We start from the raw sequence: 25,181 nt of genomic DNA on the forward strand, positions 1-25,181 counted from the left end.
AAATATTTTTAAAACTGTGAGGGGTGTACTCACTTTTGTGATAGATATATATATATATATATATATATATATATATATATATATATATATATGCACTATATTGTCAAAAGTATTGTGACGCCTGCATTTACACGCACATGAACTTTAATGTCATCCCAGTCTTAGTCCGTAGGGTTCAATATTGAGTTGGCCCACACTTTACAGCTATAACAGCTTCAACTCTTCTGGGAAGGCTGTCTAAAAGGTTTAGGAGTGTGTCTATGGTAATGTTTGAAGCGCATTTGTGAGGTCAGGCACTGATGTATATATATATATGTATGTGTGTATATATATATATATATATATATATATACACACACACACACACACAGTGCCTTGAAAAAGTATTCATACCCCTTGACATTTTCAACATTTTGTCATGTTACAACCAAAAATGTAAAGGTATTTTATTGAGATTTTATGTGATAGACCAACACAAAATGGCACATAATTGTGAAGAGGAAGGAAAATGATAAATGGTTTTCAAATTTTTTTACAAATAAATACCAGAAAAGTGTACATTTTTATTCAGCCCCCTTTACTCTGATACCCCTAACTAAAATCGAATGGTACCAACTGCCTTCAGAAGTCACCTAATTAGTAAATAGAGTCCACCGGTGTGTAATTTAATCTCATTATATTAGAAGGGAGGACCCCACCATTTCAACATCCAATTGTTATAAAAAAAGGATTGAAAGAGTAACTAAGACTCTCTCAAAAAAAGGCGGACTTTGTGGGCACAACACAAGGAAGTATTTCTAAAAAATTATTCTTTATTACAAAATATTTAAAATATGCACATAAATATGACAAAACAAAGACAACACCCTCTACTAGACAAGGTCAACAGATACCCAATAGACAGACATGGAGGCGTGGATCCTTTCATAAGATGGGGGAAAAGTCCATCTGTGTACAAAAAAAAAAATGCATGTATCAAAGGGTCAGGTTCATGAACTCCTTCATGCTTGCTTGTATGCATCGCCTTTCACATCTAACTGCTTCCTCGGGACATACTGGGTAGGTTTGGATTGGCTTTGAAAATCAAGTACTGGGCTATACCACCCAAGACAGAAGGGAAAACCAAATCAATCCTTCCAAGGGAAAATATTTGTAGGCGTTAAAATCCCATAAGTAGGGTGAGTGGGGTAGGTCGGTAGAGTGGGGTAGGTCGGTTGAGGTTTAACGTGAGGGGTGGATAAAGTAAGCACAAATGTTCAAACAACACGAGTATCCACGAGCCGGCAGGGATACTAGTGTTGTTTGGAACTTCAAGGCGCCCCTACCCTATTGGGTGTTGGGCTTTAGCTCCACTTTTGAGCTCCTAAGTGGGAGATACCCGCTATACTATTAAAAGGCTTCTCTATTCCATGTTGAAAGGACAGTCCTGGCTTTAATGGGTGTAGATATTAGATATTTGAGCATCTGTGTTTTGCTAACCCACCTGGGTGAACATTAAACCTCAACTGACCTACCCCACTCTACTCTTGATAGATTTGCCAGTTTCTTGTTAGTCACCCCGGTTGGGTTGATCCCCGCCGGCCTAGGTGCCCCATATGGGATTTGAACGCCTACAAATATTTGGACTTTGATCCCTTGAAAGGATTGATTTGGTTTTCCCTTCTGTCTTGTGTGGTGTCGCCCAATACTTGATTTTCAAGGCCAATTTCAAGGCCAATCAGCAAGTATGTCCTGAGGCAGCAATTAGATGCAAAATGTGTTGGCAAGCAAGCATGGAGGAGTTCATGGACCTGACCCTTTGATATATGCATATACCTTTTTTTGTACACTGATGGATTTTAATCCAACCTTATGAAAGAATCCATGCCTCCATTGTCTGTCTATTGAGTATCTGTTGACCTTGTCTAGTATAGGGTGTTGTCTTTGTTTTGTCATATTTATGTGCATATTTTAACCACTTAAGGACCGGAAGGATTTACCCCCTTAATGACCAGGCACTGCGTCTCCCAAACAAAATTTATGTCCTTTTTCCCCACAAATAGAGCTTTCTTTTGGTGGTATTTGATCACCTCTCTGGTTTTTATTTTTTGCGCTATAAACAAAAAAAAACGACAAATGTGAAAAAAATCAATATTTTTAAATGTTTGCAATAATAAATATCCCCCAAAAAATGTAAAAAAACTAATTTCTTCATTAGTTTAGACCAATATGTATTCTTATATATTTTTGGTAAAAAAAATAGCAATAAGCGTATATTGATTGGTTTGCGCAAAAGTTATAGCATCTACAAAATAGGGGATACATTAATGGAATTTTATTATTTTTCGATCATCGATTTTAAAAAGGGCTGCGACATTGTGGCAGACAGATCGGACACTTTTGACACTATTTGGGACCAGGGACATTTATACAGCGATCAGTGCTATAAAAATGCACTGATTACTGTATAAATGACACTGGCAGGGAAGAGGTTAAGACTAGGGGCAATCAAGGGGTTAAATGTGGGGCAGGTGTTTCTAACTATGGGGGGAGTGGACTGACAGGGGAGTACAGAGAGATCGCTGTTCCTAATCACTAGGAACAGACTATCACTCTGTACTCCCCTGACAGAACAGGGGTTTGTTTGTTTACATTGACAGTACCCCAATCTGGCTCTCTGTGTGGAGCGATCGCAGGTGGCTGGCGGACATCGCTGCCGCCATCCACGTGCATCGGTGCCGCACTGCAGGCGCACGCCTCCAGCGCCGTGCGCGCGCCCACTGTATCTATTGCATGAAGCGACGTACACCTACGGTGATTCGCGCAATAGAGCCAACCTGCTGCAGTGTATCTGCAGCGGCTGGCCGGCAAGTGTTAAATATTTTTTAATAAAGTATAATTTTTTAGAAATACTGCCTCGTGTTGTGCCCACAAAGTCTGCCTTTTTTTGAGAGCCTTAGTTACTCTTTCAATCCTTTGTTTGTTTTTTTATCTCAGTATAAATACAGCTGTGCTGTGAAGCCCTCAGAGGTTTGTTAGAAAACTTTAGTGAACAAACAGCATCATGAAGGCCAAGGAACACACCAGACAGGTCAGGGATAAAGTTGTGGAGAAGTTGAAAGCAGGATTAGGTTATAAAAAAATATCTCAAGCTTTGAATATCTCTTGGAGCACAGTTCAATCCATAATCCGAAAATGGAAAGAGTATGACACAACTGCAAACCTACCAAGACATGGCCGTCCACCTAAATTGACAGGTTAAGTAAGGAGAGCATTAATCAGAGAAGCAGCCAAGAGGCCCATGGTAACTATGGAGGAGCTGCAGAGATCCACAGCTCAGGTGGGAGAATCTGTCCACAGGACAACTATTAGTCATGCACTCCACAAATCTGGCCATTATAGAAGAGTGGCAAAAAGAAAGCCATTGTTAAAAGAAAGCCATAAGAAGTCTTGTTTGCAGTTTGTGAGAAGCCATGTGGGGGGACACAGCAAACATGTGGAAGAAGGTGCTCTGGTCAGATGAGACCAAAATTTTACTTTTTGGCCTAAAAGCAAAACGCTATGTGTGGCAGAAAACTAACACTACACATCACCCTGGACACACATCCCCACCGTGAAACATTGCGGTGGCATCATGTTGTGGGGATGTTTTTCCTCAGAAGGACAGGGAAGCTGGTCAGAGTTGATGGGAAGATGGATGGAGCCAAATACAGGGCAATCTTATAAGAAAACCTGTTAGAGTCTGCAAAAGACTTGAGACTGGGGAGGAGGTTCACCTTCCAGCAGGACAATGTCCCTAAACATACAGCCAGAGCTACAATGGAAGTTTAGATCAAAGCATATTCATGTGTTAGAATGGCCCAATCAAAGTCCAGACCTGAATCCAATTGAGAATCTGTGGCAGGACTTAAAAATTGCTGTTCACAGACGCTCTCTATACAAGCTGACAGAGTTTGAGCTATTTTGCATAGAAGAATGTCACTCTCTAGATGTGTAAAGCTGGTAGAGACATCCCCAAAAAGACTTGCAGCTGTAATTGTACAGAAAATTGGTTCTACAAAGTATTGACTCAGGGGGGCTGAATACAAATACACGCCACACTTCACATATTTATTTGTAAAAAATTTTGAAAACCATTTAACATTTTCCTTCCACTTTGTGTTGGTCTATCACATAAAATCCCAATGAAATACATTTACGTTTTTGGCTGTAACATGACAAAATGTGAGAAAATTCAAGGGGTATGTATATGTAATACAAAGGGGTTACAGCTTAGTATGCATAAACTTATAAACTTTGACCAAAAAATTGCAACTTTGGCCATCCCTGCCTTTTATAATGACTAACCTGCATGATGCAGAAGAAATGGAGGTATGAGTGTTCAGGTCCTAAAGGCTTCCATATATATAATACAACACAAAGCTAATAAAGAGGTGTAACCACTTATTAACCCTTACATGTGCACAGATAATTATTTTTACCCGCTAGTGTCCACCCTCCTAAACTTTGTATCTTTTCCTGTAGTAGATGTGCATTGCTTGACTTTGGTCTAGTGGTCCACACTCTCAGGAGTAGCTATTTTAGCAAATAAGAGGTTGGAAAATCTGCAACATAGAGTAGGGACTGGCAAGAGAGGGATCACTTTGGTACGGTTGGCCAGCTTGAACATGTACTGCACTATGGTGTAGGGTTAATAAGTGGTTACACCTCTTTAGTATCTGATATGTTCTACATATGGAAGCTATTTAGAACTTGAACACACATTTCTCCATTTCCATTGCATGGTGCAGGTCAGTAATTAAAAAGGGCAGGGATGCCTGAAGGTGCTCCATTCTGGTGGAAGGGAATCAGGGAGTGTTAACCCCTTCAGATCCATGCTGTAGCCGTCATTCGGCTATAGCGCAGATCTGCTTTGCCAGGAGGGCGTCAATAGACGTCCTCCCCTTTGCAAGCTGGCCACGACCCCCTGAGGGCGCGCACGGCACGCGCTGTGATCACCCGAGTCTCACAGATCGAAGTAAGGGGTCGAACCCGACCCCTTACCAAAAGATCGGCAATCGTTTTTTTTTCTTCTCACACTGACAGCGCGAGGAGAAGAAAAAGCCGATCACCAGCTTCTGTTGAAGGGACTTCGGTCCAGAAGGAGACGCCTCATATGTGCCCACACGTACCACCTGCCAAGGCCATGAATCAGTGCCCACCAGTGCCCACCAGTACATAAGTGAAAGCAATCAGTGCCACATATCAATGCCCACGAGTGCCACCTAACAATGCCCACCAGTGGTGCCAATCAGTGCCTCATCAGTGCTGGCTATCAGTGTCACCTACCAGTGCCGATCAGTGCCCATTACTGCCACCCATCAGTGCCCATCACTACCACCCATCAGTGCCCATCAGTGCCAGCTATCAGTGCCACCTATTAGTGCCCTTCAGTGCCACCTATCAATGCCCATCAGTGCCACCCATCAGAGCCACCTCTCAGTGCCCACCAATGCCACCTATCAGTGCCCACCAATGCCGCCTATCAGTGCCCACCAATGCCGCCTATCAGTGCCCATCAGTGCTGCCCTATAAGTGCCCATCAGTGTCGCCTTATCAGTGCCCATCAATGCATCCTATCGGTGCCCATCAGTGCAGCCTATCAGTGCCCCCTATCAGTGCCCATCAGTGTAGCCTCATCAGCGTACATGCAATGGTTGCAAAATTTATTAACAAAATATAAAACGGTTTTGTATTTTTAAAAAAAAAATTTGGTCTTTTTTTAATTCGTTTAACAAAAAATAAAAAACCCAGAGGTGATCAAATACCACCAAAAGAAAGCTCTATTTGTGGGAGAAAAATGATAAAAATTTCATTTGGGCACAGTGTTGTATTCAAAGAGTGACAGCGCTAAAAGATGAAAATTGGTCTGGGCAGGAGGGGGGGTTTAGGTGCCCAGTAAGCAAGTGGTTAATGGTCCACAGGTTAGGGGTGCAATACTTGCCTTGTGCTGGCAGCCGATGCTACTTCTCACTGCATCAGGACAATACAGCCAAGGACATGACTGGTGCATAAACAAAGTATAACATAACGCACACATACAGGTCCACTGTGCTGCACATTTAACTCATTCACCTCAAAAAATATAAGGCACACAGTAAAACCTTCTTAAAAACAGGAAGTATCTACATGGCTCATTTCCATCACAAGTCCAAAAAATGAAAGCTGAAGTTTAATATGCATATAGTTTGCCTTCCTCCTTTGTCCCTCATCAATATGATAACAACATGTGAAGACAAAACCTTATTTTACATGCAGTGTCATCATTACTGAGTCTCTGCTTCTCTATGCAATACAGGTAGATTGTGGCTGGTGGAAGGGTGCTGCACATAGCTTCCTGAAAACATCACAACACCCTGCCTCAGTATTCCTCTAAGGAGCCCTCAGTCCTGATACAAGCAGTAGGCTGGCTCCGGGAAGGAGTTTTATAAATATCAAAATGCCTTGATGGGTGGATGTCAGTCTGCAGGAGTGGGTGTTCCTAGGTAGGCTGTATTTGCATGTAGACCACCCATGGTAACTGAAGCAATAATACGTAAGAAAATACAGTGGAACCTTGGTTTACGAGTAACGCGGTTAATGAGCGTTTTGAAAGACGAGCAACTTTTTTTTTTTTATTCTGACTAGGTTTGCAAGTGTTGTCTCGCAAAACAAGCAGAATTCAAGCTAATGTGGTGTGCAGTACCGCATATGGCCAGAGGTGCGGGGGGCGCTGGTGACGCTCAGAACGGTTCGGAGCCGTTCGGAAATACTCCGTTCCCGAGCCTTTCGAGTTCAGCTGAGCTCTCCCTGAGTATATCCGAGGCTCTCTGGCGCCCCCCCTACATCTGGCCACATGCGGTATTGCATGCAATAGAAGTCAATGCAGAATGAAATTATCTTCGTTTCCATTGACTTCTATGGGGAAACTCGCTTTGGTATGCAAGTGCTTTGGATTACAAGCATTCTCCTGGAACGGATTATGATTGTGATCTACGGTTCCACTGTAGTCCCATTATTATTTTGGGACTTGCCCTGGACAACGCTGATGAGTGCTGTACATAAACCCTATTAAGGCTTCATGCACATTGGGCATATAAAATGCTGCATTTGGCGCTTCTTCTTCCAGCCTATAGATTCACACTATGTTAGCCTATGGGTCCATGCATATTTGGGCGTTTACAGCCATATTTGTAGTGAAGTGTTTACAGGCTGAAAAAAAAAAAACATCACAAGTGTGTTTTTGAGAGGAGCTTTCAGGCAGAAAAAAATGCTTGCCACGTATAAATGTGGCGTTGAGGCTCATCAAGCATTTTTAAGTGTCATTTTTTCTAGTGTATTGGGGAAAAACGCGCCAAACATATGCACAATACCTTCCATAGGCACGGGGGTTTTTTTGCTGCTTTTTTGTTATAGCAGTTTTTCTAGTGCCTATTGTGCATGGACCCTGAAAAAAAAATGTTATTTGCTGTATTTGATCTTTTAACCACTTGCCGTCCGCCCTATAGCAGTTTTACTGCTACAGGGCAGCCGAGCTGCACAAGATCGCACATACATACGTGATCCTGCTCTTCCGGGTATCGGGTACGAGTGCGCTTGGCTGGCACTCTGCTCACCGGGAGCTAATCAGCGGGTCCCACAGTCCCCATGTCCACCGGCACCCACTGATCGCTTGGTACACGGGCAGAACAGCGATCTGCTTTTGTAAACAAGGCAGACGGCCGTTCTGTCAGTAAGGAAGGCATGGATCCTGTGTTCCCGCAAAGCAGGGACAGGTAGCTAGGCCTTCCCCTAGTAAAAGCACCTCTCACACAGTATGAAAACACCAGCTAGGCACACAGTTAACCCTTTGATTGCCCTTGATGTTAACCCCTTCCCAGCCAGTGTCATTAGTATAGTGACAGTGCATATTTTTAGCACTGATCACTGTATTAGTGTCACTGGTCCCCAAAAAAGTGTCAAAAGTGTCAGTTAGGGGTTTATTTACTAAAGCTGGAAAGGGCAAAATTTGTCACAATTTTGCAGAGAATCCAATCAGCTTCTAACCTCAGCTTGTTTAATTAAGCTTTAGCAATAAAAAACCTGGAATTGCAGAATTGTAACTAATTTTTCCCTCTCTAGCTTTAGTAAATAAACCCCTTAGTGTTCGATTAGTCCGCCGCAATATTGCAGTCCCACTATAAGTTGCTGATTGCCGCCATTACTAGTAAAAAAAGAAAAATAAATAAAAATTCAATCAATATATCCCATAGTTTGTAGACGCTATAACTTGCGCAAACCAATCAATATATGCTTATTGGGATTTTTTACCAAAAATATGTAGCAGAATACATATTGGCCTAAACCTGATGAAGATTTTGTTTTTATTGGATATATTTTATAGCATAAAGTAAAAAAAAATTTTTTTTTTTTAATTGTTTTTTTTGTTTTTTGTTTATAGTGCAAAAAATCAAAACTGCAGAGGGGATCAAATACCACCAAAAGAAAGCTCTATTTGTGGGGAAAAAAGGACATACAGTTGGGTATAGTGTCGCATGACCGCGCAATTGTCAGTTAAAGTAAGGCAGTGTCGTATCAAAAAAAAATGGCCTGGTCATGAAGGGGGGTAAATCTTCCGGAGGTCAAGTGGTTAAGTATACAACTGAACACCAAACAACAAAACAACCCCTCGTCTTATCTCAATAGCATCGGGGGAGGTGTTCTGTAGTTCCCAGGCTGGATTGATAACAGTGCTTGAGATTCCAGTGTCGTACATGCAGAGTGCACAGGAATCTAGGAGCTGCCAGGATTGCTGTCAGGATCCACAGATATTATTTGCATTTTTTGAACAGATATAACACAGTGGGGGTTATTTACTAAAGGCAAATCTACTTTGCACTACAGGTGCAAACTACAAGTGCAACGTGCACTTGAAATTGCACTGAAAGTGCACTTGGAAGCGCAGTCGCTGTAGATCCGAGGGGGACGTGCAAGGAAAATAAAAAAACTGAATTTTAGCTTGCACATGATTGGATGATAAAATCAGCAGAGCTTCCCCTCATTTCAGATCTACCCCCCAGATTTACAGCGACTGCACTTCCAAGTGCACTTTCAGTGCAATTGCAAGTGCACTTTGCACTTGTAGTGCAAAGTGGATTTGCCTTTCGTAAATAACCCCCACTGTGTTATATCTGTTCAAAAAATGCAAATAATATCTGTGGATCCTGACAGCAATCCTGGCAGCTCCTAGATTCCTGTGCACTCTGCATGTACGACACTGGAATCTCAAGCACTGTTATCAACCCAGCCCAGGAACTACAGTACACCTCCCCCGATGCTAATGAGATAAGACGAGAGGTTGTTTTGTAGCACATTGGTGTAGAGGATGGTTAGTTAGTGGCTTAGTGGTTAGTCAGTTAGTTAAGTGGTTAAACTTAGTGGTTAGTAGTTAGTTTGATCAGTGGTTAGCATTGCAGCACGGGGGTCCCTGCTTGAAATCATAACCAGGAGACTACCTACATGGAGTATGCATGTTCTCCCTGTGTTTGTGTGGGTTTCCTCCCAGACATGCTGGTAGGTTAATTGGCTCCTGTCTACATTGTTCTATTATGTGCATGCATGTGAGATGGGGAGCTTAGATTGTAAGCTCCTTGAAGACAGGGACTGGTGTGTATGTGCAGCATGTAGAGTGCTGCGTAAATTTCTGGTGCTCTATAAATACCTGTCATAAATAAATACCTGTCACAAATAGTCCTGTCTTAGGGTGACAACACTACCCCTCCATAAATACAGTACAGTGAGTGAGGGTTGTCATCCTGGGACAGGAAGTGTGTTATTGGCAGGATCACCAGATGAAAACAAAGAAAAGACAGCCTAAAAGAAAACCATCCACCACATCTAAGAACTGGGAAACTGCAATACATGCCATTCTTTTTCTTGAGTTTAGCTACACTTTAATGTGGGACTACAAATCACAGCATGCCCATGTAAAAGAAAAAAAAAAGCTACAGCTGTACTTTACCTTTACATGCTGGTTGTTGAAAACCTCCATGTCCACCACACATGCCACCAGAGAGGTGACATCGAAGTCAATGCTACGAGAAGGCATGGCAGCTGCGTAAACCAAGGACCAATGTGCTGAAACTTGAATGGGAGCCTGAGAGTGCTGGTTAGTCCTTGTACGCCTCTTGTGGTCCTGGCAGCTGTCCCTAGACAGGACCATACAAGAGCTGGTGACAATGCCTGTCTATCACAGCTGTGCCACTCTCCTCTGTGTGTGCCCCCACACTGAATGAGCCCAGCATAGTAACAGCCAGAGCCGTCTCTCTCCCAGCAGTGACATCACCGCCAGCGCTGACATACACTACGTCTATTTATGAAGCCTTTTATCTGCAGGCAGTGCAGCCGAGCAAACTTGACATGATTATGTACTAAACGTGAATCCTACCAGGACCTACAATGCAGTCACAGTGCTGACCTCACAGGGACTGCAGTGTGCCAGGAGACGAGGCGTGCCCAGAGAATACCTGTGCCCGCACACTGCTTATACTACTGGACTGGAAATAATGACATCGATTCCAGGGGAGAATACAAATCCCATCCTGGAAGATAGATTCTTTTTTTTATAACTAAGACAAAAGGCATGCTGATACTTCCAGCTTCACACACAAAGCACCTGAACTGCCCTGGGGATCAGTCTGTACCCCCAATCCCACACCTACCAATACCCCAATCTAGGGAGGGCTCATTCACATGTGGCAGAACACAATGCCGGCTCTTTTACCTAAATTGACTGAGTCTTTCTTTGTTTATTTTTTTTCCCCTTTTCTCTCCCTTTTCTTCTGTTTTCTCTTCCATCCCCCCCCCCCCTTTTCTTTCTCTCTTCCTTACCCTCCACTTCTTTCTTTTTCTTCCTTCTGCGCTCATCTGCTTCTTTTTTTTCTTTCTCTTTCTCTCTGTCTTTCTTCCCCTCTCCCCCTTCCTTCTACTCTCTCTCACTTCCATCATCTCTTTCTCTCCATTCCTACCTTTTCTCTTCTACTTCTTTATCTTCTGTCTTGCCTTTATTTCATTGGCTTCTCTCCTTTCTTCCCCTCTCCCCCTTCCTTCTTTCTCATCTCTCTCACTTCCGTAATCTCTTTCTCTCCATTCCTACTTCCTCTTTTCTACTTCTTTCTCTTCTCTTGCCTTCATTTCATTGGTTTTTATCCCTCCTTCCTTCCTTTCCCTCTTCCCCTTCCTCCGTTCTCATCTCTCTCACTTCCCCAATCTCTTTCTCTCCATTCCTACTTCCTTTTTTTCTCTTCTGTCTTTCCTCCCTCCCCCTCCTTCCTCTTCTCCTCTGTTCCCACTTCTTCCCTTCCTTCCTCTCATCTCTCTCACATTCATCATCTCTTTTTCTCCATTCCTACTTCTTTCTCCTCTGACTTGCCTTCATTTCATTGGTTTTTCTCCATCCTTCCATCCTTTCCCTCTTCCCCTTCCTGTCTTCTCATCTCTCTCACTTCCCCAATCTCTTTCTCCCCATTCCTACTTCCTCTTTTCTACTTCTTTCTCTTCTGTCTTGCCTTCATTTCATTGGTTTTTCTCCCTCCTTCCTTCCTTCCTTTCCCCTTGCTCCGTTCTCATCTCTCTCACTTCCCCAATCTCTTTCTCTCCATTCCTACTTCCTTTTTTTCTCTTCTGTCTTTCCTCCCCCCCCTCCTTCCTCTTCTCCTCTGTTCCCACGTCTTCCCTTCCTTCCTTCCTTCCTTCCTTCCTTCCTTCCTTCCTTCCTTCCTTCCTTCCTTCCTTCCTTCCTTCCTTCCTTCTCATCTCTCTCACTTCCATAATCTATTTCTCTCCATTCCTACCTTCCTTTCTTCTACTTCCTTCTCTTCTGACTTGCCTTCATTTCATTGTTTTTTCTCCATCCTTCCTTCCTTCCTTCTCATCTCTCTCACTTCCCCAATCTCTTTCTCTCCATTCCTACTTTCTTTTTATCTCTTCTGTCTTTCCTTTATTTCCTTGTATTTCCTCCCTTCTTCTCCTTTGTTTCCTCTTCTTTCCTTCCTTCCTTTCTCTCTCCCTCTTCCCCTTCCTTCCTTCTCATCTCTCTCACTTCTTTCTCTAAATTCCTACTTCCTTTTTTCTCTTTACTTTATTTCCTTGTATTTCCTCCCTTCTCCTCTGTTTCCACTTCTTCCCTTCCTTTCTTTCTCTCTCCCTCTTCCCCTTCCTTCCTTCTTATCTCTCTCACTTATATCATCTGTGTCTAAATTCCTACTTCCTTTTTTCTCGTCTTTCCTTTATTTCCTTGTATTTCCTCCCTCCTTCCTCTTTTCCTCTGTTCCCAATTTTTCTTTCCCTCCCTCCCTCTTCCCCTTCCTTCCTTCTCATTTCTCTCACTTCAATCATCTTTCTCTCCATTCCTACCTTCCTTTCTTTTTTTTTCTCTTCTGTTTTTCCTTTATTTCCTTGTCTTTCCTCCCTCCTTCATCTCATCCTTCCTTCTCTTCTCCTATGTTCCCATATTTCTTCCTCTCTATTATTTCCTTCCTTGCTTCCTTTTTTCTTCTTTTCTGTCTTTATTTATTCATCTCCTTCCCTTCCTTCCTCTCTGTCTTCATTCTTCTCTCTTTGCCTTTTTTCCTTTCTTCCTTCCTCTCTCCCTTCTATCCTTTTTTGCTTTGCTTCCATCTTTCTCTCTTTCCTTCCTTGTTCCTTTTCTTTCAGCTTTCCTTTATTTCTTCATCTCTCCTTTCCTTCTCCTCTCTTTGCCTTTGTTCCTTAACTCCTTCCCCACTCCCTTCTTTTCTTTTCTCGTTTCCTTCCTTCTTTCCAACCTTCCTTCTTCTTTCTCTTATATCTTTCCTTTATTTCTTTTTCTCTCCTCATTCCTTCCTGTCTCCCTTCTTTAGTTTCTCAATTCCTTCCTTCTTTCCTCCCTTTCTTCCTTCCATCTCTCCTTCTTCCTCTTTCTTTTCTGTAATTATTTATTTATCTCTTCTCCTTTCTTCTTTCTTTGCCTTTGTTCCTTTATTTCTTCCTCTCTTCAGAGGCGTAACTTGAACCTTCAGGGCCCTGGTGCAAGAAACCATAAAGGGCCCCCCTGAGGGGCTAGGGTCCTTACCCCTGAGCCTGGTGGTAGAATGCCATGGCCCAGTCATAAGTACAACCTTTGCGACCATGGTAGTTCTGCCACTGGTGTCAGTAGTTTTCTATTATATATATATATATAAAATATATATATATGTTTAAGAGCGGCTTTGGTGGAGATATCAGGGGTCTAAACAGACCTCTGATGATTCACCTTTGAGACAGAGAAAAGAGATTGAGGCCACAGCCTCAATCTCCATCTCTGCAGCCTCAGCTGTACAGAATGAATAGACAAGAATAGCTCTGTAAAGATCTTCCCATTCATTCACAAACTGAAGCATAGTAAACTCAGTTTACTATGTTTCAGTTATGAATGGACAGAGTCAGTAATCGGTACGGACCACTGACTCTATTCATTCAGACAAGGAAGGAGCCAGTAAATTACACATTTACCTGCCCTCCCCTGCTCTCTATCCTGACAGCATTCCCTGGAGCAGCTGGTGGGGGAGTATGGGGAGGGCGAGGGGGGGCGGAAGAAAGCACAGGGTCCGGGGAGAACATTAGGAAGCTGGATAGGAGGGGCGGCGGCATATAGAGGAACCGATCCTCTCCCTCCTGCAGCTGCGGAATGCCTGTGGGAGGGAGAAGAGGAGAAGCGCGCATTCAGCAGCTGTAGGAGGGAGGGGATTGGTTCCTCCATATGCTGCCACCCCTCCTATCCAGGTGTACAGGGGACACATGGGCCCCCTGGAGCATGGGGCCGGGTCGCAATTGTGACTCCTGTAGTTACACCCTACCTCTCTCCCTTCTTTCCTCTCTTGCTTGCTTCCTTCTTTCTGTTCTGTCTTTATTTATTCTTCTCCCCCTTCCTCTCTCTCTACCGCCCTTTCTCATTTACTTTCTTTTTCCTTCCTTCATTCATTCCTCTCTCTCTCTTCATCCCTCCATTCCTTTCTCTTGTTTCCTTTCTTTCTTTCTTTTTCTTTCATCCTGAACATAAAGCTGAAAGCACTCTGAATTTATTAATCTGGGGTTTAAAGGTGATCTCCTGGTATTATGTGTATTGTATAGTTACATTGGTCCAGTGGAAGTATACATATCTCATACCTGATGGGCTTCTGGTGAAGCTGGAAATCTCTGCAGTAGTCCTCACCATTCGCAGACCACCTTGTCATTTTTTCTATGAATACAAGGCATTCTCTTATTGGACAAGGTAAAGAGGAGGAGTAAGCATGTCATGATCTCCATCTCTTTCAATCAGAGAATGCCTTGTATTCATTGAAAAGAGTACAAGGTGTTCTGTGACTGGTGGTGACTATCACAGTGATTTCCGGCTTCCCCAGCTCAGGTACGAGATATGTATACTTACATTGTACCAAGCTTGTCTAATGTAAGCAATACAAACAACTCCTGGAGTTCCACTTTAATGTCAGGAAAACAACGATTGTTAAACATGAAAGCCGATAGAAGTGTCCAAAAATTGCTGGGTGCCTTTTCAGTTGCAGGAATCACAATTACCACTTATGGAGGGGTGGGTATGTACTGAAATAAACTTACAGCTGCAGCTGGGTGCTGTTTCAACCAGTGATGGACCATAATGCAGAGCGCAAGGGCGTCCGGTCCTTTCACCTACATGCAGGACGCCGGACGCATGAATTTTTTTTTTTTTTTTTGTTCAGAAGCACGTGATTACAGCCTGAGGCTCTAATAGGCTACAAAAAAGGGTGGGCTCGGGGCGCAGAGCACTATGCCCCAAGCCCACCCAGTTGTCTGACAATAGCAAATTAATATTCGCCATCGTCTTCCTGACTCTCCTCCCAGCCAATCAGGAAGCGGGTCCTGAGACCCATCACCTGATTGGCCAAGAGGAGAAGTGATCTCATTGGCCGCCAAGGAGGAGGAGGGAGGCCCCGTGTGAAAGGGGCCTAAAATAAAGAAATAAAGTAAAATAATGTTTTTTAACATATTTGAAGCAGGCCATAGACTGCAATGTTGGAATATATATTATTTCATGCAAGGTTTGGTAACAGGAAAAAGAGGTGTGTGTGTGTATATATATTACAGTGTATTGTCTACTGTATAGTAAAATGACTGACCAAACGATATCCTTAGTTTCCAAAAATATTCCATACATACCCACGTAATGGCCCTGTAATCTATTTTTCTTGAAATGATTTCTTACTGTGTTGTTATGGCTCCTTGTAATGTCCTCTGTGAGCCCCCAGACCTCTCCTTTTCTCCCTCAGCTCCAATTATTTGGAATAAGCAGTGTATGTTGGTTGCAGTCTTGTGTACTGCTCTAAGCACACTACACATCCCATAGCCCCTAGTCAATGATGGGGTGAGCAAGAGAGGATGGCTATGTTCCTACATACAGTAGGACCGTGGAGAACAAATGTAGCCACCCTCTGACAAGAAGTCAGATCACAGCAAAAAAAAAAGGATTAGGGGATTTGAAGGAGACTGAGAGCAATAGAAGTGATCTTTTGGCATTAAAACCAGAGTTTTTGTGTCACTTTGGGGTAGATTTACTAAAACGGAAGAGTGCAAAATAGGGCACAACTCTGAATAGAAACCAATCAGCTTCCAGGTTTAATTGTCAAAGCTTAATTGAAAAAACTGAAGTTAGAAGCTGATTAGCTACAATGCAACTGGCTACTACTAGTAAATCTACCCCTTACGTCTTTCACCGACTATTTTGTGCTCTAAATGTATTAAGAATCATTGCATTTAATGTCATTTCTTTTGTGTCATTAAAGGCCGAGAAAGTGCCACTTGAACCTCTTTGCACCCTGCCATCTAAGCCACTTAGAGCGGACAGTCACCACGAGTGAACATGGGCTATAATAAGTATCCTGGTGGACCCATTAGTCTTAATCACAGTCCACCTGTATCTTTTCTCTCGCTAAATGGTTTAACATTCCTATAACTGCAGCTTTCTCCGCTCCATTTCTCTTGGTGTGTCATAAGGAATGAGAAGACATAAGTAGACCCTGAGTATTGACCGGGTGGGAGAAAGGCTGAGCACTGGGAAGGACGAGCCTTCTCTACCGTACAGCTGGACATACACTGGTGTCATTTCATTTTCAGAACACTGGATCCATTTTCTAATAGTTAATGGGGTTTCATTGAGTGAGTGATGTATCAGGTATGATGCCCAGGGCCACAGTTAGAAATCATGGGGCCCCGTACAGCTTACCTTACAGGGCCAGGGCCTGAGCTCACCCCCACCTCACAGGCCACCAGCAGAGAAAAAGGAAGTGGTGTGCAGTGTGAAGAAATACGGGTGTGACAACATTTTGGTAGGGGTTAAAAATGTGTACAGAACACATGGATCAAATATGTGTATATTACGTACAAAATGCAGGTGTCAGGAACATGTACTGTACAGCGTGCAGAAGTCAGGGTGAGTAAAGTAATAGTTTCTTTAGGGTCCTTTCACGTAGGGGGGGTCCACCTGGCGGACTCCACTTTGCTTGGTGGGGAATCGATCCGCTGAGCGGGCGGATGACAGGTCCATCTCCACTAACTGTGCTGAGATGGACCTGTCAGAGTCCTGCTCTCCTCTATGGAGAAATCGGATGAAAACAGACCGCCTGTCCATTTTCATCCGATCCGCTAGATGGATGGAAATAGGGTCACCCTCTGTCTAGATTTCGCAGACAGGATTGGATCGGATAGCAGCAGATGTCAGCGAACATGTAATCGCTGACACCTGCTGCCCCATTGGAGAGAATAGAGGCTCCGATCAGGTCCACCTGAAAAACTGACCGGCGGACCTGATCGGAAAGCCTTTGTGAAAAGGGCCATACAAGTGGGTATTTAAAGCAATTCAGGGGTCAGCAATGTTAATGTACTGTACACAGTGCAGGGGTCAGGAGTGTGTAATGTACAGGGTGCAGGGGCCAGGAGTGTGTAATGTACATAGTCCAGGGGTCAGGATTGTGTAATGCCCAGGATGCAGAGGCCAGGAGTGTGTAATATACAGGGTTGCAGGGGTCAGGATTGTGTAATGTACAGGGTGCAGGGTCAGGATTGTGTAATATACAGGGTGCAGGGTCAGGATTGTGTAATGTACAGGGTGCAGGGTCAGGATTGTGTAATGTACAGGGTGCAGGGGTCAGGATTGTGTAATGTACAGGGTGCAGTGGCCAGGACAGTGTAATGTACAGGGTGGAGGGGTCAGGAGTGTGTAATGTACAGGGTGGAGGGGTCCAGAGTTTGTAATGTACATAGTGCAGGGGTCAGGAGTGTGTAATGTACAGGGTGCAGAGGTCAGGAGTGTGTAATGTACAGGGTGCAGTAGCCAGGACAGTGTAATGTACAGGGTGGAGGGGTCAGGAGTGTGTAATGTACAGGGTGGAGGGGTCCAGAGTGTGTAATGTACATAGTGCAGGGGTCAGGAGTGTGTAATGTACAGGGTGCAGAGGTCAGGAGTGTGTAATGTACAGGGTGCAGGGGCCAGGACTGTGTAATGTATAGGGTGTAGGAGTGAGGAGTGTGTAATGTACATAGTGCAGGCATCAGGAGTGTGTAATGTACAGGATGCAGGGGTCAAGAGTGTGTAATTTACAGGCTGCAGGAGTCAGGAGTGTGTAATGTACAAGGTGTAGGAGTCAAGCGTGTTTAATATACAGGGTGTAGGAGCCAGTAGTGTGTAATGTACAGGGTGCAGGGATCAGGATTGTGTAAAGTACAGGGAGCAGGGGCCAGGAGTGTGTAATGTACAGGGTGGAAGGGTCCGGAGTGTGTAATGTACATGGTGCAGGCATCAGGAGTGTGTAATATACTGGATGCAGGGGTCATGAGTGTGTAATATACATAGTACAGGCATAAGGAGTGTGTAATGTACAGGTTGCAGGGGTCAGGAGTGTGTAATGTACATAGAGCAGGCATCAGGCGTGTGTAAAGTATAGGCTGCAGGGGTCAAGAGTGTGTAATGTACATAGTGCAGGCATCAGGAGTGTGTAATGTACAGGATGCAGAGGTCAGGAGTGTGTAATGTACAGGATGCAGAGGTCAGGAGTGTGTAATGTACAGGATGCAGAGGTCAGGAGTGTGTAATGTACATAGTGCAGGCATTAGGAGTGTGTAATATACAGGCTGCAGGGGTCAGGAGTAGTGTTGCCACCTCATTCCTTTAAAACCAAACACATATTAATTACACAGGTTCTGTGACTGATTAAGGTTGTAATTAAATTCACTTAGTGCCCTACCTGCTTTAATTAGTAATGTACAGGGTGGAGGGGTCCAGAGTGTGTAGTGTACATAGTGCAGGGGTCAGGAGTGTGTAATGTACAGGGTGCAGAGGTCAGGAGTGTGTAATGTACAGGGTGCAGTGGCCAGGACAGTGTAATGTACAGGGTGGAGGGGTCAGGAGTGTGTAATGTGCAGGGTGGAGGGGTCCAGAGTGTGTAATGTACATAGTGCAGGGGTCAGGAGTGTGTAATGTACAGGGTGCAGAGGTCAGGAGTGTGTAATGTACAGGGTGCAGGGGCCAGGACTGTGTAATGTATAGGGTGTAGGAGTGAGGAGTGTGTAATGTACATAGTGCAGGCATCAGGAGTGTGTAATGTACAGGATGCAGGGGTCAAGAGTGTGTAATTTACAGGCTGCAGGAGTCAGGAGTGTGTAATGTACAAGGTGTAGGAGTCAAGCGTGTTTAATATACAGGGTGTAGGAGCCAGTAGTGTGTAATGTACAGGGTGCAGGGATCAGGATTGTGTAAAGTACAGGGAGCAGGGGCCAGGAGTGTGTAATGTACAGGGTGGAAGGGTCCGGAGTGTGTAATGTACATGGTGCAGGCATCAGGAGTGTGTAATATACTGGATGCAGGGGTCATGAGTGTGTAATATACATAGTACAGGCATAAGGAGTGTGTAATGTACAGGTTGCAGGGGTCAGGAGTGTGTAATGTACATAGAGCAGGCATCAGGCGTGTGTAAAGTATAGGCTGTAGGGGTCAAGAGTGTGTAATGTACATAGTGCAGGCATCAGGAGTGTGTAATGTACAGGATGCAGAGGTCAGGAGTGTGTAATGTACAGGATGCAGAGGTCAGGAGTGTGTAATGTACATGGTGCAGGCATTAGGAGTGTGTAATATACAGGCTGCAGGGGTCAGGAGTAGTGTTGCCACCTCATTCCTTTAAAACCAAACACATATTAATTACACAGGTTCTGTGACTGATTAAGGTTGTAATTAAATTCACTTAGTGCCCTACCTGCTTTAATTAGTAATGTACAGGGTGGAGGGGTCAGGAGTGTGTAATGTACATAATGCAGGGGTCAGGAGTGTGTAATGTACATAGTGCAGGGGTCAGGAGTGTGTAATGTACAGAGTGCAGGGGTCAAGAGTGTGTAATGCACATAGTGCAAGGGTCAGGAGTGTGTAATCTACAGGGGTCTGGAGTGTGTAATCTACAGGGTGCAGGGGCCAGGACTGTGTAATGTACATAGTGCAGGCATCAGGAGTGTGTAATGTACATAGTGCAGGCATCAGGAGTGTGTAATGTACAGGATGCAGGGGTCAGGAGTGTGTAATGTACAGGGTGGAGGGGTCAGGACTGTGTAATGTACATAGTGCAAGGGTCAGGATTGTGTAATGTACAGGGTGCAGGGGTCAAGACTGTGTAATGTACGTAGTGCAGGGGTCAGGATTGTGTAATGTACAGGGTGCAGGGGTCAGGACTGTGTAATGTACAGGGTGCAGGGGCCAGGACTGTGTAATGTACAGGGTGGAGGGGTCAGGAGTGTGTAATGTACAGGGTGGAGGGGTCCGGAGTGTGTAATGTACAAAGTGCAGGCATCAAGAGTGTGTAATGTACAAGATGCAGGCATAAGGAGAGTATAATGTACAGACTGCAGGGATCAGGAGTAGGGTTGCCACCTCATTCCTTTAAAACTGAACACATATTAATTACACAGGTTCTGTGGCTGATTACGGTTGTAATTAAATTCACTTGGTGCTTTACCTGCTTTAAATTAGCTTCAGATCCTGTGTAATTAATAAGTGTTCAGTTTTAAAGGGATGAGGTGGCAACCCTAATCCGGAGTGTGTAAGGTACATAGTGCAGGGGTCAGGAGTGTGTAATGTACACGGTCCAGGGGTCAGGAGTGTGTAATGTACACGGTCCAGGGGTTAGGAGTGTGTAATGTACACGGTCCAGGGGTCAGGAGTGTGTAATGTACATGGTGCAGGAGTGTGTATTGTATACGGTGCAGGGGTCAGGAGCGTATAATGTACAGGGTGCAGAGGCCAGGAGTGTGTAATGTCATACCTCCCAACATTTTGAGACGGGAATGAGGGACACCTACTAGCAAACGTATGTAGGCATAGGACACACCCCTGCCACACCTCCTTAACCACTTCCCGACCGGCGCACATCGGCAGAATGGCACGGCTGGGCAAATGGACTTACAGGTACGTCCATTTGAATTCCCCGGCCGTGCCATTGCGTGCACGCCGGCTGGGAGCTCCGTGAGTCAGGTCGCGGGTCCCGCGGACTTGATCGCCGCGGGGATACCCGCGATCGCCCCACGGAGAGGACGAACGGGGAGATGCTGATGTAAACAGCATCTCCCCATTCTGCCTAGTGACAGTGTCACTGATCACTGCTCCCTATCATCGGGAGCAGTGATCAGAGTAATGACACTGCTAGCCCATCCCCCTACAGTTAGTAATCACTCCCCTAGGACACACTTAACCCCTCCCCGCCCCCTTAGTGGTTAACCCCTTAACTGCCAGTATCATTTACACAGTAATCAGTGCATTTTTAAATCGCACTGATCGCTGTATAAATGACAATGGTCCCAAAAATGTGTAAAAAATGTCCGACATGTCCGCCATAACGTCGCAGTCACAATAAAAATCGCTGATCGCCACCATTACTAGTAAAAAAAAAAAATTATTAATCAAAATGCCATAAAACTATCCCCTATTTTGTAAACACTATAACTTTTGCGCAAGCCAATCAATAAACGCTTATTGCGGGGTTTTTTACCAAAATTATGTAGAAGAATTCGATCGGCCTAAACTGAGGAATAAAAATGTTTTTTTATATATTTTTGGGGGATATTTATTATAGCAAAATGTAAAAAATAACGTGTTTTTTTCAAAATTGTCGCTCTTATTTTGTTTATAGCGCAACAAATAAAAATCGCAGAGATGATCAAATACCACCAAAAGAAAGCTCTATTTGTGGAAAAAAAAGGACGTCAATTTTTTTTTGAGAGCCACGTCGCACGACCGCGCAATTGTCAGTTAAAGCGACGCAGTGCCGAATCGCAAAAAGTGCTCTGGTCAGGAAGGGGGTAAAATCTTCCGGAGCTGAAGCGGTTAAAGGAGAATTAACCAAAAAAAAGGTTAATTAAATCCACAAGGGTTTTTTTTTTACCACTACTATTCCTTTATATTGGCTTTTAAATTTACAAATGCAGCCATTTAGAATGTGGATGAAAGGTTCAGCACTGGGAAACACTTTTTGAAAGATAAAAAGGGACAAATGAGTGGGAAAGAGGGACATTGCTCCAAATCAGGGATAGTCCCTCAAAATCAGGGGCAGTTAGGAGCTATGTGTAATTTATAGAGTGCAGGGGCCAGGAGTGTGTAATGTACAGAGTGCAGGGGCCAGGAGTGTGTAATGTACATAGTGCAGGGGTCAGGAGTGTGTAATGTACATAGTGCAGGGGTCAGGAGTGTGTAATGTACATAGTGCAGGGGCCAGGAGTGTGTAATGTACATAGTGCAGGGGTCAGGAGTGTGTAATGTACAGAGTGCAGGGGCCAGGAGTGTGTAATGTACAGAGTGCTGTGATCAAGCCTATGTAATGTATAGAGTACAGGAATCAGAAATGGGAGGTGATTTAAATGTAGGGGTTAGGAGTGCAAAATGTACAGAGTGCAGGGGTCAGGAGTGGGAAATGTACATGGTGTAGCCTGCTGAGTGGTTGGGGTTACCTCTTCTTGCACATTATCATTTGCACACTTAATAAGGCCATGCTTACACTTGTGGTTGGGGGGTGGTAATGACACATGGTTGAGCTGTGTTTTACCACTTCCCAACTGCATCCCCTTAAGTTGCAATGGCAGCAGACGGGGTGTACGCATGCTGCAGCTGAAATGCATTGCATCACGACACGTTTAAAATTGTTGCCACTGTTGGGTTCGGTGGGCAATAATGCCCGCTGATCACAGCCCATTTAACTGAATAGGGGCTTCCAAATTCCTGCAACTGTGTGCAATGCATCATGCATACCTCCCAACTTTTTGGGATGGGAATGAGGGACACCCACTAGCAAAAGTATGTAGGCATAGGACACACCCCCTGCCACACCCCCTTAAAGGGGAAATGACCAAAAATAAAAGATTAGTTAAACCTACAAGTGCTTTTTTACCACAACTATTCCTTTTATTGGCCTTTGAAATTTACAAATGCAACAATTTAGAAATTGGATGAAAGATTTAGCACTGGGAAACACTTTTTGATAGATAAATAGTGCATTTTATATACAACTATTTATATCAGACCAAAATGAGGAACAAATAAGGAGGAGAGAGGGACAGAGGGACATTGCTTCAAATCAGGGACAGTCCCTCGAAATCAGGGACAGTTGGGAGCTATGTGCATGGAGTTGCAAAGGTTTAGGTGTTGGGTTTAAACAGCTGGTAAAGAGACAATATAACACCTCACCGGCTATCAAATACCTCCTGAAGAGCAATCCAAATGTGGATTGCTCTTCAGAGGGTACCACCTGTGTACATGAGCCCTAAGGCTATTCAGACATTATTTTCTGATTTTCTGACTATTTCATGTTTTCCTTCGGGCACTGCTAATAATCTCCTGGTTTGCAGCAATTACAAAAAACGTCGGCGGGCCCCCTTTGCACTGTTTTCCATGAAATGCGAGGACACTGGCGAGCGCTCTAGGTAGTTCATTGATCTTCCTGCTCTCAGGTGCCTGTATTGGAGGTACGGGCAGACAGCTATCCTGAGCGTCTGCAGGAGCCTGGCTTTGCACCTGTAATGAGCAGATTGTGGGTGCAATGCTCTGCAGGCTCCTTCAGGGGGGGAAAAAAGCACAATTTTGAACTGCAAAAAAATGTGTATTTATTTATTTTTTCCAAAGGTGAACTTATCCTTTAACATGTTGAAGGTTATATAAAAGATTTCAGTCATTGGGTTTACATACAGTTATTAGAACATTCTCCTTTTTGGAATAATGTTCCTTTAGCCCACGTTCACATCGGGCAGATCGCATGCCAAATTGGCAGGTATTGCTGGCAATGGCACCATCCGAATTGGGGCAACGCCGACTTTGTGGTGCCGCACCAATTACCAAAGTAGTTCATGTACTACTTTTGGTGACTTTGGGGGCAATTTCAATAGACATCTGTGCATCAGATGTCTGTTGAATCACCCCCCCCCCCCCCCCGAAGTCGGACTGCATTGCTGGCTTGAAATCGCACAAGTTCAGCTGAATGATTTGTAACCCGCAGCAATGTGAACCTGGGCTCAATGACATTTCATTTGTCCTGGGGGAGTACATCAGACCTGGGATGCAAACAAGGTGTTGTGCACTGCTGCCGACATGGAAGGAGTGTGATAAGACACTTGATTCATGTGCCCTTGCCAGCTGCTGCCCTGAGTATTGAAATCCAGATTGGACAACCCAATACTTTGATAAATGAAGCCTCAAGATCTGTCACCGCCAGGTGAGATTCTCCATTGTGTGCACACTGTACAGACAGACTTGTATACCCCCTACTATTGAAGGACATGATAGACCGGCCATATACAGGCTGTCCATTGAAGGGACGTCAGGCTATGAGGGCCCCTTTGGAATTGCTAATTCTACATACAGTAAAACTTTGGTTTGAGAGCGTTTTGCAAGACAAGCAAAATGTTTTAATAAATTTTGACTTGATATACAAGCGATGTCTTGATATAAGAGTAGCGTCACGTCACAACTGAGTATAAAAGAGAAGAGAGGCGCCTCTAAGTGTAGCAATATGGTTACATATAACCACTTCAGCCCCGGAAGATTTTACCCCCCTTCCTGACCAGGCCATTTTTTGCGATTCGGCACTGCGTCGCTTTAACTGACAATTGCGCGGTCGTGCGACGTTACACCCAAACAGAATTGACGTCCTTTTTTTCCCACAAATAGAGCTTTCTTTTGGTGGTATTTGATCACCTCTGTGGTTTTTATTTTTTGCGCTATAAACAAAAATAGAGCGAAAATTTTGAAAAAAACGCATTATTTTTTACATTTTGCTATAATAAATATCCCCCTAAAATATATAAAAAAACATTTTTTTCCCTCAGTTTTGGCCGATACGTATTCTTCTACATATTTTTGGTAAAAAAAATCACAATAAGCAATTATTGATTGGTTTGCGCAAAAGTTATAGCGTCTACAAAATAGGGGATAGTTTTATGGCATTTTTATTAATAATTTTTTTTTTTTTAAATGGCGGCGATCAGCGATTTTTATCGTGACTGCGACATTATGGCGGACACATCGGACATTTTTGACACATTTTTGGGACCATTGTCATTTATACAGCAATCGGTGCTATAAAAATGCACTGATTCCTGTCTAAATGACACTGGCAGTGTAGGGGTTAACCCCTAGGGGGGTGGGGAGGGATTAAGTATGTCCTAGGGGCGTGTTTCTAACTGTGGGGGGGGGGTGGTGGCTACATGTTACACGTCACTGATCTCTGCTCCGATGATAGGGAGCAGTGATCAGTGACACTGTCACTAGGCAGAACAGGGAGATGCTGTTTACATCAGCATTTCCCCGTTCTTCCTCCCCGTGAGGCGATCGCAGGTATCCCCGCGGCCATCGAGTCCGCGGGACCCACGACCCGACTCACGGAGCTTGCCGCAGGCGTGCGTGCCGCCGGTGGCTCGCGCACGCTTGCCGCCTCTTAAAGGGCAACGTACAGGTATGCGATTCTGCCTGTACGTGCCCTTCTGCCGACGTATATCGTCGTGAGGCGGTTGGCAAGCGGTTAAAGGGACCGAGGTACAGCTACGACGGTTCGCGCCGACCTGCCGCAGTATGACGGGGGGGATGGTCGACAAGTGGTTAAACATCCTTTAAACGCCTTGGCCTACCTGAGTAT

General features: G+C 44.3%; 1 protein-coding gene across 2 annotated transcripts in view; it reads right to left on the minus strand.

Moving 5' to 3' along the window:
- Positions 1-25,181, minus strand: part of RCAN2 (regulator of calcineurin 2) — a 229,639-nt gene that overhangs the window by 102,177 nt on the left and 102,281 nt on the right. Inside the window, exon 1 of one of the 2 annotated variants that reach the window (XM_073625248.1) lies at positions 9,998-10,394. The exons of the other annotated variant lie outside the window; for it this stretch is intronic. Within the exon in view, the coding sequence (XP_073481349.1) occupies positions 9,998-10,198 (201 nt within the window). The 5' untranslated portion in view covers positions 10,199-10,394. Of the gene's footprint in view, positions 1-9,997; positions 10,395-25,181 lie in introns of those variants that run through there. 2 annotated transcript variants of the gene reach the window in all.

This window comes from Aquarana catesbeiana, linkage group LG04 (assembly GCF_042186555.1).
Source record: "Aquarana catesbeiana isolate 2022-GZ linkage group LG04, ASM4218655v1, whole genome shotgun sequence".
Classification (NCBI taxonomy): Eukaryota; Metazoa; Chordata; class Amphibia; order Anura; family Ranidae; genus Aquarana; species Aquarana catesbeiana.